The sequence below is a fragment of the Gopherus flavomarginatus genome, chromosome 5, assembly GCF_025201925.1.
Source record: "Gopherus flavomarginatus isolate rGopFla2 chromosome 5, rGopFla2.mat.asm, whole genome shotgun sequence".
Taxonomy (NCBI): Eukaryota; Metazoa; Chordata; order Testudines; family Testudinidae; genus Gopherus; species Gopherus flavomarginatus.
Genome location: NC_066621.1, coordinates 138,084,244 through 138,100,968, shown reverse-complemented (window position 1 = coordinate 138,100,968; position 16,725 = coordinate 138,084,244). Strand labels below are relative to the sequence as shown.

Sequence of the window (16,725 nt, the reverse complement as noted above, 5' to 3'; positions counted from 1 at the left end):
GTGGTATTTTCCTTCAGGATCTGCAGCACCTTGCCTGACAGTCCAAGCGAACTGCTTTGAGCTCTTTGACGTTTATGTGGAGGGCGCGATCGTCTTGCGACCAACATTCTTGTGTGCTGAGATCACCCAGGTGTGCCCCTCACCTCAGGTTCAAGGCATTGGAGACCAGTGTCAGTGACAGGGTTGCAAAGAGAACCCCCTGCAACACTGATCCAAGGTCCATCCACCATTTCAGGGATGACCGTATGTGATCCAGCACCCTGACCACGCGGACTAGATTGTGCTGTTGGGGACGTAGACCGAAGACAACCATGCTTCCAGAGGTCTGAGATGGAGCTGCACGTGACTCATTACGTAAGTACAGGCTGCCTTGTGGCCTAATAACCTCAGGCATGTGTGAGCAGGATCACTTGCAAGATCAGGTCTGACATGGCTCAGAAACAGACCTCCAGAAGGAAGGCTCTGGCTCTTGTGGAGTTGAGGACTGCCCTATGAACTATCTGTTGCACCGGTACTAAGGTCGATTTCTTTTTATTAACTGGCTCACGGCTCAGATTGTGGCAGGTGGAACGTACCAGATTGAGGCTCCTTTGAACATGATCCCGAGATCTGCCCTTGATGAGCCAGTTGTCAAGGTACGAATAAACCAGGACCCTTCGACACTTCAGGTAAGCAGCCACTGGTGCCATGCATTTTGTGAAAACTGGCGGGACTGCTGAGATCTGAAGGGAGGCATCATGAATTGGAAATGACACTGGCCCACCACAAAACAAAGGAACAATCTGTGTCCTTGGAAAATCGAGATATGAAACTATGCATCCATCAAGTCGAGGGCGGCATAACAGTTTCTGGGGTCCGGGGAAGGGATGATGAAGGCTACGAAGACCATGTAAAACTTCAAAAAAAAATTTCAGGAAGTTGAGGTGTCAGAGGTCCAGAACAGGTCTTAAGACCCTTTCACTTTCAGGATTAAGAAATAGTGGGAGTAGAACCCTTTCCCTCTCATGCCCTGAGGGACCTCCTCCACTGCTCCCAGCTGTAGGAGGCTTTCTACTTCCTGAACAAGGAGTTGCTCATGAGAAAATTCATGAAGAGAGGCGGGGAAGGGAGTGGGAGAGAGAGACAGCCGAGAATTGCAGGGTGTAGTCCAGAAATGATATATCGAGCATCCAATGGTTCGAGGTAACTCATGACCAAGCCAACCAGAAGGTGGCTGAGTAAGGAGTAGGGTGGATCCTGAGAACTGACTCGGGCACTGTCCTCAAGCACACCCCTCAAAATGAGCGCTTCTGGCCCCCTTGGTATTTTGCTGGGCCAGGCTGGACAGGCAAATGGGAGGTGGAGGGGCAATGACGGCAGAACCTTGAGTCTTCGTCCCTTCTCCTAGAGAAGCCCTGCCAAGGACGGCCAGAACTATTTTTTCACCATCTGTGGCGTTGCAGACTTAGTGAGCGGAGGGTGGCTTTAATGTCGTGGACTCCATGCAGCCTTGCATCTGTCTCCTCCAAGAAGAGTCCCCTTCCGTCGACGGAAGGTCTGGGATGGAGGACTGCATCTCCTGGGACAGACCCGCAGACTGAAGCTAGGAACTGGGCCACACCACCACATCCAAGGCAACATCCCTGGCCACTGAACTGGCAGCATTCCAGGTCATCTGGAGGTACCTTCCTCCAAAATGGTGGTAAACTCCTGGCCCAAGTTCTGGGACAGGGAGTCAAACTTTTTGAGGGAGTCCCACAGATTAAAACTGTATTTCCCCAATAAAGACAGGTGGTTTGACACCCTAAACTGAAGTGTGGCCATCAAATAAACGTTCCTTCCAAAAAGGTCCAGCCTCTTGGTGTCTTTATTTTTGGGTGTGGAACTGGCTTGCCCTTCCCTGTCCCTTTCATTGGCCACTGAGATGACCAGTGACCCTGGGAGCGGGTGGGTATATAAGTATAAGTATTTATTTTCAGCCTGCTTGGAGGTGGGTTGGATAGAAGACAGGGTTTTCCAGAGGGCCTTGGCTATCTTTAGAACCCCGTTGTGCACAGTCAATGCAACTTAAGTGGGGGCTGATGCAACTAGCATGTTGAATAAAGTGTCAGACTGCTCTGCCATTTCTTCCACCTCCAGGCCTAAGTTCGAGGCCACCCTCCTGAGCAGGGCTTGGTGCTCCTTAAAGTCATCCAGTGGACTGGCATGTGAGGGCCCTGCTACCACATCATCTGGCAATGAGGACAAGGACTGGACTACCATGGGAGGGCCTGGGATACTGTCCCCTGTAGGGGAAGGTTCCTTTAGAGTGGATACCTGCTCCTCAACCCCAGTATCGGATTCCACTCCACGCACTGAGCCCAGGGCCATCGGTGCCAGGGGTTACATCTCCGAGGCAGCAAGGGAGGAGAGGTCCGAGAAGGGCATGGGCATCCCTGGCATGCCCCACATGTTCCAATATGACCACTGTGCAGGCCACTGGCCCAGCTCCTAGTTTGGCAACATGGGAGTTGAGGCAGACTCAGGTGCCCACAAGGGCCACTGCTGCTGTCACGGTGAGGGGCTGAAGTCCCGCTCCGATCCAGACAAGTCCCCTTCTGATGACCAGGGTGGGGCTACAGAGGCTGACTATAGCTGCGGGAGAGCGATGCCTTGAATAGCGGGATCGGTGCCTCTCTAAAGACCCACATGGGGAGATCGGTTACCAGTGTAGAACCAGTCTCATGCCTGGGGGGAGGAGACACCAACAGAGATCTGCACCAGGGAGTTGGCTGGTGGGAGGACAATTGGTGTTGGTCATACAGAGACTGACACCTCACTATGGGCTATCCGTGCCGCGTCAATGGTGACCGCGAGAGTGGTGTTGGTGACTTGGGCTGTCTGACAGGAGACCTAGGTTACAGAGTCAGGAATCTCAGCCGTAGAGACAGGGAACGCTGTCTTTGCTCCGAGGACCAATGGAGTTTGGCTGCCCTCTGAGGAGGTCTCATGGGTGGCTTACTGGCCTGGGGAAACTTAGCTGTATCCAACGTCATGTGCGGCACTGGGAGGATTCTCTGGTCCCAGCTGCCAGGAGGCCCTCAGATGCTGATAACCCTGCCAAGTGCCGGGTCCCCTACCACTCCCAGGAGTCAAAGGCGGGTCCCTATGGGAGTTGAGTAGTCCAGCAGGAGATGAACCCCCTTGAGGATCCGGAGTGGACGGACAGGCCGAACTGGCTCCTTTGCCCAACTCCCATGGACCTAAGTTCCCTCTAAGCTGAGCGGCCGCAGAGCAGGCTATCAAGAGCCACGCAGGGGAGTCCTCTCTCTCCGCTGCAGCCTGCACCCCTAAGCCCTCACCACCAAATGGAGCCCTCATCCCCCCGCCAGCATTCCAATCTCCTGCTCCAGCCCTCAGCCCCCTCCTATACCTCTCATACCCAGTCCCACTCCAGAGCCCACACCCCCAGCCAGAGCCCTAACCCCCTCACTCCAACTCTCTGCCCCAGCCCTGAGCCCCCTCATCCTGGCCCCATCCCAGACCTTGCACCCCTAGCCAGATCCCTCGTCCCCTGCACCCCAACACTCTGCCCCAGCCCTGAGCCCCCTGGCACGCTCCGAACCCCTCGGCCCCACCCCCACCACATATTACCTCCATATTAGCACACAACATAATTCATTCCGCACATGGATGTAAAAAATTAGAGGGAACACTGCTCTTGACCCTTCTTGCACAACGCCAGGGAGTCTCATTCCTTCAGGTGCTCTTTGGCACCAGCGAAGGAGAGCGGTGCTGGGCAGAACTCGGTGCTGGCAGTGCTCTCCACACCGATGCCGAGGTGCTGGGTGTAGAGTTGGAGTGGGAAGACTCCAACACTGGGCGAATCGCAGCCTCCATGAGGAGGGCCCTCAGATGAATGTTGAGCTCCTTTTGAGTTCTAGGACGAACGTTCTTACAAACGCGACACTTGTCCTTCACATGCGACTCTTCTAAGCACTTTAGGCAGCTGCTATGGGGGTTGCTAACGGGCACAGGCCTATTATAGGCAGAACAAGGCATAGAACCCAGAGACCGTTCCCTGCTGGAACTCCAACTTACTAACTACACTACTCAACACCACTAACTACTGTAAACAAACTATATACAAAGATAACAAGCAATAAATGCTAGAACCACTATCCACTTGAGAGGCAAGGGGAAGGTGCTCTGACCAACTGCCTCAGATAGTAAGAAGGAACTGAGAGGGTGTAGGGCTGGTGATGCATGCATGTGGCACTTCAGAGGGTGCCACTGCTGACCCTAAAGATACTGCTGAGGCAAAAAAACAAAAAACAAAACAAAAAAAACCCCAAATCTCAGGAGACTGTGCACATGGGCTTGCACTCACCAAGAATGGAATCAACATGAGCAAACACTCAAAGAACAAAAACCTGTTACCTACAGGGAGCTGTATGTCAGCAGCCTCCTCTACAAAAATCTTGCTTAGAGTGGGGAGGAAAGTGGATCACCTGCCATATATGGGAGAATTCACAGTTCAAAAATCTGAATTTAAGTACTGGGTATTTAGATTAAAAAAACAGTCTAGTTTTCATCCAGCTGAGGAGAATGTGAAATATTTATCTAGTGCTTGTATTTAACTTTAGACCTTAATAGTTCTAATAACTGTTCCATACCTTTTAGAAGGAGCAAGCAGGATGACAGAGTAATAACGTGGCAGAGAAGTTTCAACATTGGGGCAGCTTTTCAACAGAAACGCAGTAATATCTATTCATGCTTTTAATTTTACCGACTTTTATGTTGCATCCCAACTGTACAATTAGCTTTGTGGGAGCCATGTCTAAAAGCATATCTTTTGGAGCTTCATTTTGAGAACTACCTTAGAGATGTGAAATCATCAGTTGGTGTGTTCTGCTAATACAGTGGAAACAGGTCAATGACAAACTAATTTCAGATCAATATGTATTTCTTAGGGTTTTCTCAAGAAAGCCGAATTACTGCTCTCTCTTTTGTTACTTGTTGACCAACATTACTTGACTGTAAATAACTGCTGGAATATGTTGAAATTCTGTTAACTTTGGAATCTTTTTACTTGTTGAACATTTCAATAAATAAGATGAATAAATAACTATTCTAGCCAAACCCATGCATAGGTCCAGACCATTTCAGCTATAATTTCAATGTTTATCCAGCAAACGTAGATGCACACAATGTACATTATCAAATGTCACTAATCTGTTTATTTTATTCTAACATTTAAGTTTCTGAAAAGTCTTAGGAGTATATCTATCCATGCACATACAGTAACTCCTCACTTAAAGTTGTAGTTATGCGACTTTAAGTGAACCGATGTTAAGCAAATCCAATTTCCCCATAAGAATTAATGTAAATGAGGGGGTTAGGTTCCAGGGAATCTTTGTTCTCTCTCACTCACTCACTCACACTCACACAGAGTTTTAAACAAACAATTTAATACTGGTATACAGGGATGATGATTGTGAAGCTTGGTTGAGGTGGAGGAGTCAGAGGGTGGGATATTTCCCAGGGAATGCCTTACTGCTAAATGATGAACTAGCAATTGGCTGAGCCCTCAAGGGTTAACTCTCACATTCTACAAGGCAGCAGGAATGGAGAGAGGGACACCCCCCCTTTCTCCTTCTCTCTCTCCCCCCTGCACAGGAAACAGGAGTCTCATGGAGCAGCTCCAAGGCAGAGGGCACGAGCAGCACATGGCATTGGGGGGAGGGACAGCTGCAATTGCTAGCCTGCTGAGCAGCTGCTGCACAGGGAACTTAGCGGAGCAGGGAGCTGCTCTTCCTGCAAGCAGCGGACAAAGCAGGCAGCTGCCAAACGATGTTAGAAGGGAGCATTACACAACTTTAAACGAGCAGGTTCCCTAATTGATCAACAATGTAATAACGAAACGACGTTAACTGGGACGACTTTAAGTGAGGAATTACTTTAGTATAAAATGCATGAATCTGTTTAAAACAAGAGTTTGCTAGGTACTTACAGAATTGAAAAAATGCACATCAGTTTTGATTATAAAAGCTCTCTTTTCCTTAAAATTGTACAAATTATAATTTCAAAAGCATTTTGAGGTTTTTTAGATGAAATGTTGACATTTATTGTGAGCTGAGATTAACATAAAATGAGTACTCCAATGATCTGATAATCTATGCTTAACATATGATTGCTCGAAAGACCATTCTATTGTTGATCAGGACACACAACTGTATGCACAACAGACACAGGATAGATTTAAGAGTCAGGTCTCAACTTCATTAACACAACACTTGATAGGGGTACACTCGATAGGGGTGCTATGTACCCACCCTCTGCCCTCACATACCAAGCATTTAACTGGTTCCAGTGTAGGGCTACAGGGCTCCCACCACAGAGCCAATAACTCAGAGTATACCTTCTCAGCCTATCGCTGGGACTGAGATCACTTCTGAATCGCTGCTCCCTTTCCCTACATGGTGGGAGGTAGACTCTACCAAGGGGGTAGATATCTCAGTCCAAAACGAATTCAGGTTTCCCCTCCTCCTATAGGCACAAGGCCAACTAACAAAATCCAGGGTCTTGTTTACCTCTGGGAGCTGGTCTTTCTAACTTTTATCTGCTCTGGATACTGGCCACAAGTTGCAATGAGCTAAGCCATCTTCCTCTTTCCTATTATTAAACTTTCAAATCCTATTGCTTTCAGCCCAAATGTGCTTCTATGACATTGCAAGCCCACCAGACCTTTTGCCAGAAATATTACTTCCTCATCTCAAAAAGAGGCAACTTGTCAGACTCGAAGCATCATAAAACCATAACTTCTATGCTACAACTAAAGGGAGGGAGGCCAGGGAAGTTAACAGAAGCAGGAAGTTTTTGAAAAGCTTGGGAGAATTTAATGGGCAGAGGAACAGGGGACATGCAAGAACTATTCCACTATCATCTCCTCCCCAGCCCCACCTAATGGAAAGGTGGAGGACCTAAAGAGGAGGGGCCAGCCCCATCTCGCCACTATATGCTCTTTGTATCTCCCTCATCCCTTCTGAATTCTGTTATATTCCCTGCCATTCCCCATTGACTGAGGGGGACAGGGGAGCATTGGTATGGGAACTAAAGTCTTCCCACTACTCAGTGATGAGTGTAATACGTAAACTGTGATAATAAATGCTGTATAAATACCTACAAAAATATTAACTAATAATCATTTTACATGATACTAACTTTTTAGCCCACACAATCAACCTAACTGTCTTATATTAACTACTAGAAAACCAGAGCTGCTGTTTTGTTTTTGTTCTTTTTAATTATTAAACTTTGCAGTTTCTTCATTTATTTACTTTAAACCTGTCATCCTGGCAATATATTGCGGAACGTGAAATAAGAAGCAATCTTACGCAGATAATCACAGCTAATAGACATTGATTGGGCCTATTCGGTGATGCAATCTATTGCCTTGGAGATGCAAGGTAGTTCTCTACAGTATCTTCTCCAGTAAATCATTCTAGCATTGAGATTTTCCTTGGTGAACAAGCAGATCTTGTGTTTAGGACTTCATTTTAATATTTTGTAATTTAATCTATTATAGCGAAACTTGTCCACATACACTTTAAACCTAAACAATTACACTCTCTCACTGGCCTTTACCATCCTTTAAATATTAGCAATGGTTATCAAATTCCCTCCTTAGTTATAACTCTGCCAAACTATACAAAGTTATACATTTCTTCAAAATGTCTCCCTCCAGCCCCATTCCAGTTTTGACAAGCTTTATGGTATGCAACCAGTAACTTACCTTCCCAATATTTCCAGTAATTCTGCTATGCCATTATGATGTTCTGTTTCATAAATAAACCTAAACAAATGAAATATAGTTTTAGTCACTCAGTATTGACTATATAGAAATATACAGACCTGTCTCCAAGACATGACTTTGTATCTATCTGATGTTTCATGTAGCGTCAGAAAAATGTGAAGTGAAAAATTAGTACTTCAGACAGTGTACCAACATCTATATTCAGCAGGCTGAAAAAGCCATTTTTAAAAATATAGTATGTACATGTCAGGAATATATTTGATTGTTTTGGATAAATAAATCTTTAGAGTTGCTTTTTTGCTGTGCTTACAAAATTATCTATTGATAGCAATAATTAGCCACTTTGCTTTTATTTTTAAAATTTACACTACTCAAAGGTCCTAGGACTACACGATACTCGTGTTGTTTTTGCTTCCTTGCAATATCTGTTCTGTAGCTGAACTGCATGCCCTGCACAGTAATGCTATCAATGGCATATCTATCTGTACTGAACTGGCACAGTAAGCTACTGTTCTCTAACCACCTACACTGAAGAGAAAAAACGAGCAAACATCCTTGTGCTTTTCCAGTTGCCGCATTTTATGCGGCAGTAATGATCAAAAACTGAATGCAGTCAAATTATATTTTAAAATTAAGACAATACTGAGCGTGTAGCATGATGCTATAATTTATTCTTCCATTTGTAAGGCAAACGGGTGTGAGGTGGTCCAATAATTCCCAGATACCGACCTAAAAGATTTGTTTTGCACTATACATTTATTTGCAAGATGATCAGTAATAAATAGGACAAGTCAAGCCTTCACATTATGTTTTCTCTTTTGGTGGAAAGGCACAATTTGTCGATTTTTTGGACGTTTTCCAAAACTATAAAGCTCCACGTTTGTCCAATTCATACTTGTCCAATTCAACACTTGTCACAGAATTTCATCAATAAAATTTAGAATAGAAAACAGTTTCTCATTTTAAAATATTTTTCTAGAATGGATTCAAAACAGTTTGCTTTGAGTATTATTTTCCCCAGAAGAAGTAACTCAGTTCAGATAAGAACATTTTTTGCTGAAAATGAAGTTGGTAGGAAAATCCTTTTTATTTGATAACGTTAATTTCATTTAATTGTTAACCACCAAAACAAAGAAAATATTTAAAAAGTAATAAATACACAAGGAAAAACTTTAAAATTCATATCCCAGTATCAGACAGACACAATTTCAGCTTATGATTCAAGGAAGCAAGAAAAGAAACTCTGCTTAAAACTGGCCTGAGAGTTACACTAAGGACCTGCAGAATCATGCCAAATATGAGCAAAGTACATGTTTTAGAGAGGTGTACATTACATTAAAACATGTACATGTAATTATCTTTCAGTTAAGTTCAGAGATTAAGAAATTGAACGAACTTGTTTGTAAACTTATTTTTCTCCTTAGAATTTTATGCCCAGAAGTACTATACAAAATTTCTATACAGATTTGTCTTTATTGAGCTGGAAAAAGACTTTAGTTTCTATGTCCTTGAGAATTCAGTTGGTAGATAAAGAAGGCTTCTTGTTTATACTTTGCTGAAAAGGGTGCTCTCTATACTATAATCTAGATTTCACTACAGCATTCCTTATGTACATTTCAGAACAGAAGCAGAAAAGTGAAAAAAAAATCATCTATTGTTTCTACAAACTAAAAAAAGGTGAATGGGCAGAATATTTGTAACCCATTCAAAAGACATACTAGAAACTACCAGATTTGAAATCTTGGCTTCCATTACATTAAAACACTGCCAATGCAGAACACAAATGGCAGAATAAACCTCCATTAGTATAAATTTCAGATATACTGTTTCATGAAATTGTGCATTCCAGCATTAACTTAATCAAAACCCACTATTGGTTAAATAAACTGTAAGCAAATTTGCATTCCCCGTCTGTCTTTTCTTGAAATCCTTTCCCCTGAAACAAAACTTAACAGCACTTTGTCTAAGAAAGAGTGGGATTCCATGTCCAAGAACCACTGCATGAAGACAAAGAAGATGAGGCTTACTCACTATTTTTAGGTAGTTCCTCAGTTCCTTTTTCTAAAGGAACATTTTTCTAGTGATAAGATCCCTCTACACCTGAACTGGCAAAAAGCTGTTGTGCAGGTGGCACCATTCTCTTCAAGGGATCACATGTTTGCATTTAGGAGGAAAAGCATACAAGGGGCAGAGACACAAGAAAATGTGCTAGATACAAGTAACATTGCTATACAGCATACTGGATCTACAGAAAAATGAGATGCATCAAATCAGATGGCTTCAAAAGCTGAAGTCTGTGGAACCCGTACTGAGACCATATTGCGCAGCAAACTCCTTACTTGCAAACGAAGTAGTGATTAGTCCATATTTAAGTATATATCAATCATATCCTGTCTAACATAAAGCCCATATATGCCAGCTGTTTGCCCCTACATGCCTGGAAATCCACTTAAACACTTTAATATCATGTCACACTGAGATGCTGATATAGGTCGACTAAGTTTGGAAACAGTCATGAACTGTGTTTCCTGTGAAAAATTTCAGCGTATGTAAATATGGTTTTTCCCTTCCCTCCTTAAAATTCCTTCCAAATTTCTGAAGCCTTCTCCAACTTTGCTTTTTGAGAATATTCTACATGGTACATTACTGCAATAGCAATTTTATATAGAGCAACTTACTAACAAGCCAGATTTTGCTACCCTTATCCATGAGCAGTGCTCTGCAAGTATCAACTTCAACAGGGTTTCATGGTAGTAAGTTTCTACTCAACAAGAGCAAGGGAGGTAGAAACTGGCTCTATGTTTTGTGGTGGGTTGCTATTGCTGCACTCAGAACTGCAACCCCACTGAGTATGTCTACGCATGTATCCGACGAAGTGTGTATTCAGCCACGAAAGCTCATGCTCCAAAACATCTGTTAGTCTATAAGGTGCCACAGGATTCTTTGCTGCTTTTATGTCTATACTGTAATTAAAAAATATGGCTAGCCTGTCCAGTTCACTCAAGCTCGCAGGGCTTGGACTAAGGGGTTGTTTAATTGAGATGTAGATGTTTGGGCTTGGGCTGGAACCCAGGCTCTAGGACTCTGAATGGTGGTAGGGTCCCACAGCTTGGGTTGCAGCCCAAATCCAAATATCTACACCACAAATGAACAGCCCCTTAGCCCGAGGCAGCTGGCAGAGGCCAGCTGCAGGTTTTTAATTGCAATGTAGACATACCCTAAATGCCTTACTCTGACCTTCTGAATTTACATCTGTGTTTATTGAACTGGGGTATGTAGGTGTGCATGTGTGTAAAGTTTGGCCAACGTAACAATAACTATTAGAGGGGCTCACTATCCATTTACTCTAGTGGTTACTGCCACAGACAATATAAACATTTTGATAGAGTTTTTGTAAGTGTTCAGGGAGTCATTGTTTTTATTCGAAGCCAAATATGCTGGAGGCAAAAATCCAAATAAGCAATGTGTTCTGTTTCCTAAAAATACTCTCTGGATTCCAGAGAAACAGAAACATTATTGAAAACAACACTGATAGAAATACTTAGCTGACAAGGTCTAATGTTTATTTAATTGAAACCTAGCATACAAACGGCTCACTATAATGGATTCAATTTTTAGTAGTATATTTTAGGTTACTCCTCAACCATTTCCTTAAGCTTGTGAATTTATAAACATTATTGATTTGGTTATCTAAAGTGAAGATAGGAAGGAAACTCAGGTAACAGTGCAATAATGCAAATAGGCATAATATCCGTTAAAAAGTAATTGTGTACCTGCAACACACACTAGGGCAGAACATTTCAAAATAGCTCAGCCTCAGTTCACCAACCTTCCAACTGGAGCTGAGTTTGCGCCAATCGGGAAGTCTGAGAACTTAAACTATCCAGTTATGAATACTGGATATATGATTCTATATTAAAAAGAAAATTAATAACCCTGATTCACAACCAAAGTGGCGGAAGCAAAGACATTACTGTTATTATTTCTTGCAAGAGCAAAGACACTTTCAGCAACAGTACCACTGCAGTGCTTTGACACCAATTATCAGGACTAGTCCCAATTGGACATCTTTTCCTTATGCACGTCATATTGGACTTGCTTCCCTCAGAAATGGAATTTGCCCTTTGAAGTGAGTTCCTGCACATGTATTTTCTTCACTTGTGTTGCATCTCTCTCTCCAGGAGATATGTATAAAACTGAAACAAATGTATCTACGTTCTATGATATTACAAATAAATAATTATAACAAACAAACAATAATATGCACTGCGCTCGGTAACATGGCACTATCATTCAAACAACTCATCCCTGATAAAGCACTACATAAAAAGTCAAGTTGACGCAAAACTGATGTAAATGCAGAATCTCAAATGTACCCAAACTGCAGCTATAACATTTATCACATGCTATACTTCCCCTGACTTGGATCTCACTGAGAATTGCTTAATTAAACAGATGCCAATATTATTAGGCACAAACATGTTTACACAGAATGAAATAACTAAGATTTTGCTAATAAGGAACCAAAAAGTCTAAATCACAGTATCTAATCATATGTACCAAAATAAAGAGCTGTGACATACCTATAAAATATATTATTAATTTGTTTCCTGATGTAAGCTCTTAGGCCTAAGAATTTCCCATATATTCTGTGAAGAGTAGTTTTAAGAAAATCTCTTTCCCGAGGATCTTCACTATCAAAGAGTTCTAAAAGCTGTGAAAAAGAAAGATAGATTTGAGTAAAATCTAATGTATTTTAAATCAATTTGGATTTAAAGCTTGAAGATATATTCATTTTTACCTCACCTGCAATACAAACTTCTGATCAATATATTTCTTAGCTACATTAGGTTGGAAATCTGGAGATTCTAAAAATCTTAAGAAAAATTCATAAACAAGCTGAAAAAAAATCCACAGAGAAATAACATTAGTTTTTTGATACAATATTATATTTTTGTAAGCAGTACAATTACAACTCAATTCTGACACTGTTAAAAAAGAAACTTCCTAGTTCAAGATAGTATTATACATTGTTTTTATATCATTTTACAGCAAAAGTAATACTACAATTTGGTGCAGGGAATGTATGTCATCAGGTGCTGTATTTTCTAACAGTGCTACATTCTTTAAACTGCAGAGGATTCCCAAATACTACATTCCTGAATTAATTTTACTTCATACCAATAAATACTGATTTAACATCCATGGTGTTCGGTAATGCATATTTTGAAAAATCTTTTACTTTTACTTTGCGCTCACATTTTTCAAACATCTAAAGCTAGAACCTTGCCATAGATAAATAATAAAAACAAAACATGAATAGTAAAAATAATCAGCTAAAGCTCACTTTAATCTTTACTATTTAATTTAAAATCATATGTTTGCACTGAAACAAGCAACAAACTTTTGACCTCTAAAAACAAAGGTTGATTTTCAACGTAATTTTCTTTTCAGTTGTTTACGCATTAATATCTTTTGAAAGATTAAAACTAATAATTTCAAATTACACAATGTAATTTCAAAGACTGTCCAGCTCTTAATAGTAACAAATCTATTTTTGACTGCAAAAGATCACTAGTGTGTTTAACATACAGTAGGAAGACACATTGTGTAATACTATTTTGCAATAATTTAGTTACTATTTAGTCAAATGAAATGAGATTGCTAATTACCTGTAGGTGAGGCCAGGCAGCTTCTAGAGTTGGTTCATCTTCCTCTGGATCAAATTCTGCTCCCGTTGGATTAGAAGATGGTGGTAATGTTCGAAACATGTTAACTGCAAACTAAAATGACATGTATCTTTAATACTCTGAAACAATGGAATTATTTAAAGATGCTTACTGAGATGAGGATTCTTTATAAAACAAGTATTTTAACTAATACCACAAAGTTTATCATTTACAAACTGGTATTTAACTCAACTAATGCTTAAAAAAATGATTAGCTAGTCAATTAAAACTTTCTTCTCTGTAGATTATAGTGCACATAACATTTTCAAGTCATGTTTCAAGTCTAACCATTCAGAGAGAACCCTGCTGCTACAGATATATTTGGGAGCTAATGATGTTAGAGAACGTTTTACAGAGAAAGTGTTTACAAAGAACTATAGAATGGGAAGCCAGAACAATGGCGATTAAATAAATGTTCACTCATATATGCCCTGTTCCAAGAAAATGTCCCAAAAGTTATTACAGAAAACTAACATATTACGATTTAAAAAGTTGTTTACATATCTATAAATTCAAATATCCATTTATCACAATTAGTTACACTCTGTCACCTTCCGGTTTACTATCAATCACAGGCAAATATTCTAAAAAAAAATTCTTGCCCTGAACATTCACTCCAAAATTAGTGTGTGGTCCCAAGCCACCTCCCTTATTTTCAAAAGATTAGAAAGACATGGAGATTCTGAATTGGTCTTGCATATTCTAGCCTAAAATTTAACCTCCTCCCCCAGACAGATTAATAATAATCTTAACTCAAAGTCATTGTACAATTGTAAGGGAGGCTGGGGCGGGGGGGAGGGGGGGAGAATGGAGAGTGGATCAAAAGAGGACTGCCTCTACTGGTTATTGGTCCTTCATAAAGCAGGGACACCTTGTTGGACAGCCAATTCCAGCACTTGAAAGAAGCGACAGTATTAACCAATGTGGCCTCCCAATGGACTACTACTGGTCAGTGGGCACTGTGGCCTCCCCAGGAGTGAAACTCAATCCATCCCATCCTACCCTGCAATATGGGCTAATAGTATATGGCGAACCCTCCCTCCCTCTCTGTTTCAGGTAGAAGGAGAGCTCACTAACTGGAAATAGTTCTGGAGCCGAGACTGTCGCCATAGCAACTACTTCCATAGTCCAGCACACCATCTAAATTATGCCCTCACAAACCATATTGTGCAAAAATATTGAGGCCGGTTGCAAGTGAACTCTGTTGAAAGGTAAGAAAAATTATACTAATTAAGTCTATCTTAATTACCAATAATGGAGAAAAAGCAGAAGTCACTTAAACTATTGAATAAGTATTCTGTTCTGTATCTGGGGAGAAAAGATGACGTAGTTATAGCATATTATGACAACACTCCTTCCATTCTAACTAGTTTCTCAGGAGAGGTTAAATGGAAGCTACTAAAACTAGACATTTTTAAATCAGCACGTCCAGATAACAAGCATCCAACAGTTTTAAAAGAGCTGGCTGAGGAGATCACTGGACAGTTAATGTTGATTTTCAGCGATTCCTAGAACCTGTCTGGTCTTCCAAAAGACTGGAAGAAACTAATGCTGTGCCAATATTAAAAAAGGGTGAATCGGATGACCTGGAAATTACAGACCTGTCAGTCTCATACTGCTCCAGAGCAAGATAATGAAGTGGCTAACAAGAGACTTTATTAATAAAGAATTAAAGGAGGGTAATATAATTAACGATAATCAATGTGGGTTTATGGAAAATAGAGCCTGTCAAACTAACTTGATATGGGTTTGGTTTTTTATGAGATTGCAAGTTTGGTTGATAAAGATAATAGTGTTGAGATAACATACTTGGCACTTCTATAAGGCACTGACTAGGTACCACATGACATATTGATTAAATAACTAGAAAGAGATAAAATGAACACAGCACACATTAAATGGATAAAAAACTGTCTGATAGCTCTCAAAATGTAACTGTAAATCATCATCAAAATGGTGTCTCTTTAGTGGGGTCCCACAGGGATCAGTTCTTGACCCTAAACTATAACATTTTTATTAATGCCCTGGAAGAAAACAAAATCATCACTGATAAAGTTTGCAGATGACAAAAACTGAGGAAGTGTTAAACAATGAAGGGGACAGGTCATTGATACAGCATGATCTGGATCACTGATAAGCTGTATGCAAGCAAATAATATGCATTTTAGTAAGGCTAAATGTAAATGAATACATCTAGAAATAAAGAACATAGGCCATACTTACAGGATGGGGGATTCTATCCTGTGAAGCAGTGACTCTGAAAAAGATTTAGGGGTCATGGTGGATAATCAGCTGAACATGAACTCCCAGTGTGATGCTGTGACCAAGAGGGCTAATGAAATCCTTGGATGCATAAACAGGGGAACCTCAAGTAGAAATAGAGAGGTTTATTTTACCTCCATATTTGGCACTAGTGTGACCGCTTCTGGAATACTGTGTCCAGTTCTGGTGCCCACAATTCAAGAAGGATGTTCATAAATTGGAGACGGTTCAGAGAAGAGCCAGAAGAATGACAAAATAATTACAAAACTTGTCTTTTTGTGACAGACTCAAGGAGCTCAATTTATCTATCTTAACAAAGATAAGGTTAAGGAGTGACTTGATTATTATCTGTAAGTACCTACACCTCGGGAACAAATATTTAACAACAAGCTTTTCAATCTAGCAAAGAAAGGTATAACAGCTGGATGATCCAACAGCTAGAAGTTGAAGCTAGACAAATTCAAACTGGAAATCAGGCACACTTTTTTACAGTGAGTATTTAACCATTTGAACAACTTACTAAGGGTTGTGGTGGATTCTCCATAACTGTCAATTTTTAAATCAAGATTGGCTGTTTTTCTAAAAGATATGGGCTAGCAATTATTTTTGGGGAAGTTCTACTGGCAGTGTTATACAGAAGGTCAGATTAAAGTATCACAATGGTCCCTCTTCTGGCCTTGGAAACTATCAATCAACCCTGGCATAGGAGAAACCTGCACTCTATTCCAAATACAAAATTCCTTTTCTAAGTGCAGAAGTGTTAACTTATAATACTGCTGTTGGGGTTCAACTGCTGCCAATCTCATTAAGATTTGATATCTAGGACTAGACTAGAAGAGTCATCAGCTTTCCTCTAAATGCTTCCATAAAGACCTTCTCCTTTCCAGATTAAGGCCAAGATGGAAGGAGAAGAAGAAAACTGCCAAGGGTGGTGGTGGGGGGGAATAATTAAAAGAAACT

The 16,725-nt window shown here is 41.1% G+C and overlaps 1 protein-coding gene across 1 annotated transcript in view; it reads right to left on the bottom strand.

Annotated features, from left to right (window-relative positions):
* PPP2R5C (protein phosphatase 2 regulatory subunit B'gamma) overlaps positions 1-16,725 on the bottom strand; it is a 192,396-nt gene that overhangs the window by 76,352 nt on the left and 99,319 nt on the right. Inside the window, 4 exon segments of the mRNA XM_050954154.1 lie at positions 7,754-7,813; positions 12,358-12,488; positions 12,581-12,673; positions 13,447-13,557. Coding sequence (XP_050810111.1) covers positions 7,754-7,813; positions 12,358-12,488; positions 12,581-12,673; positions 13,447-13,557 — 395 coding nt within the window.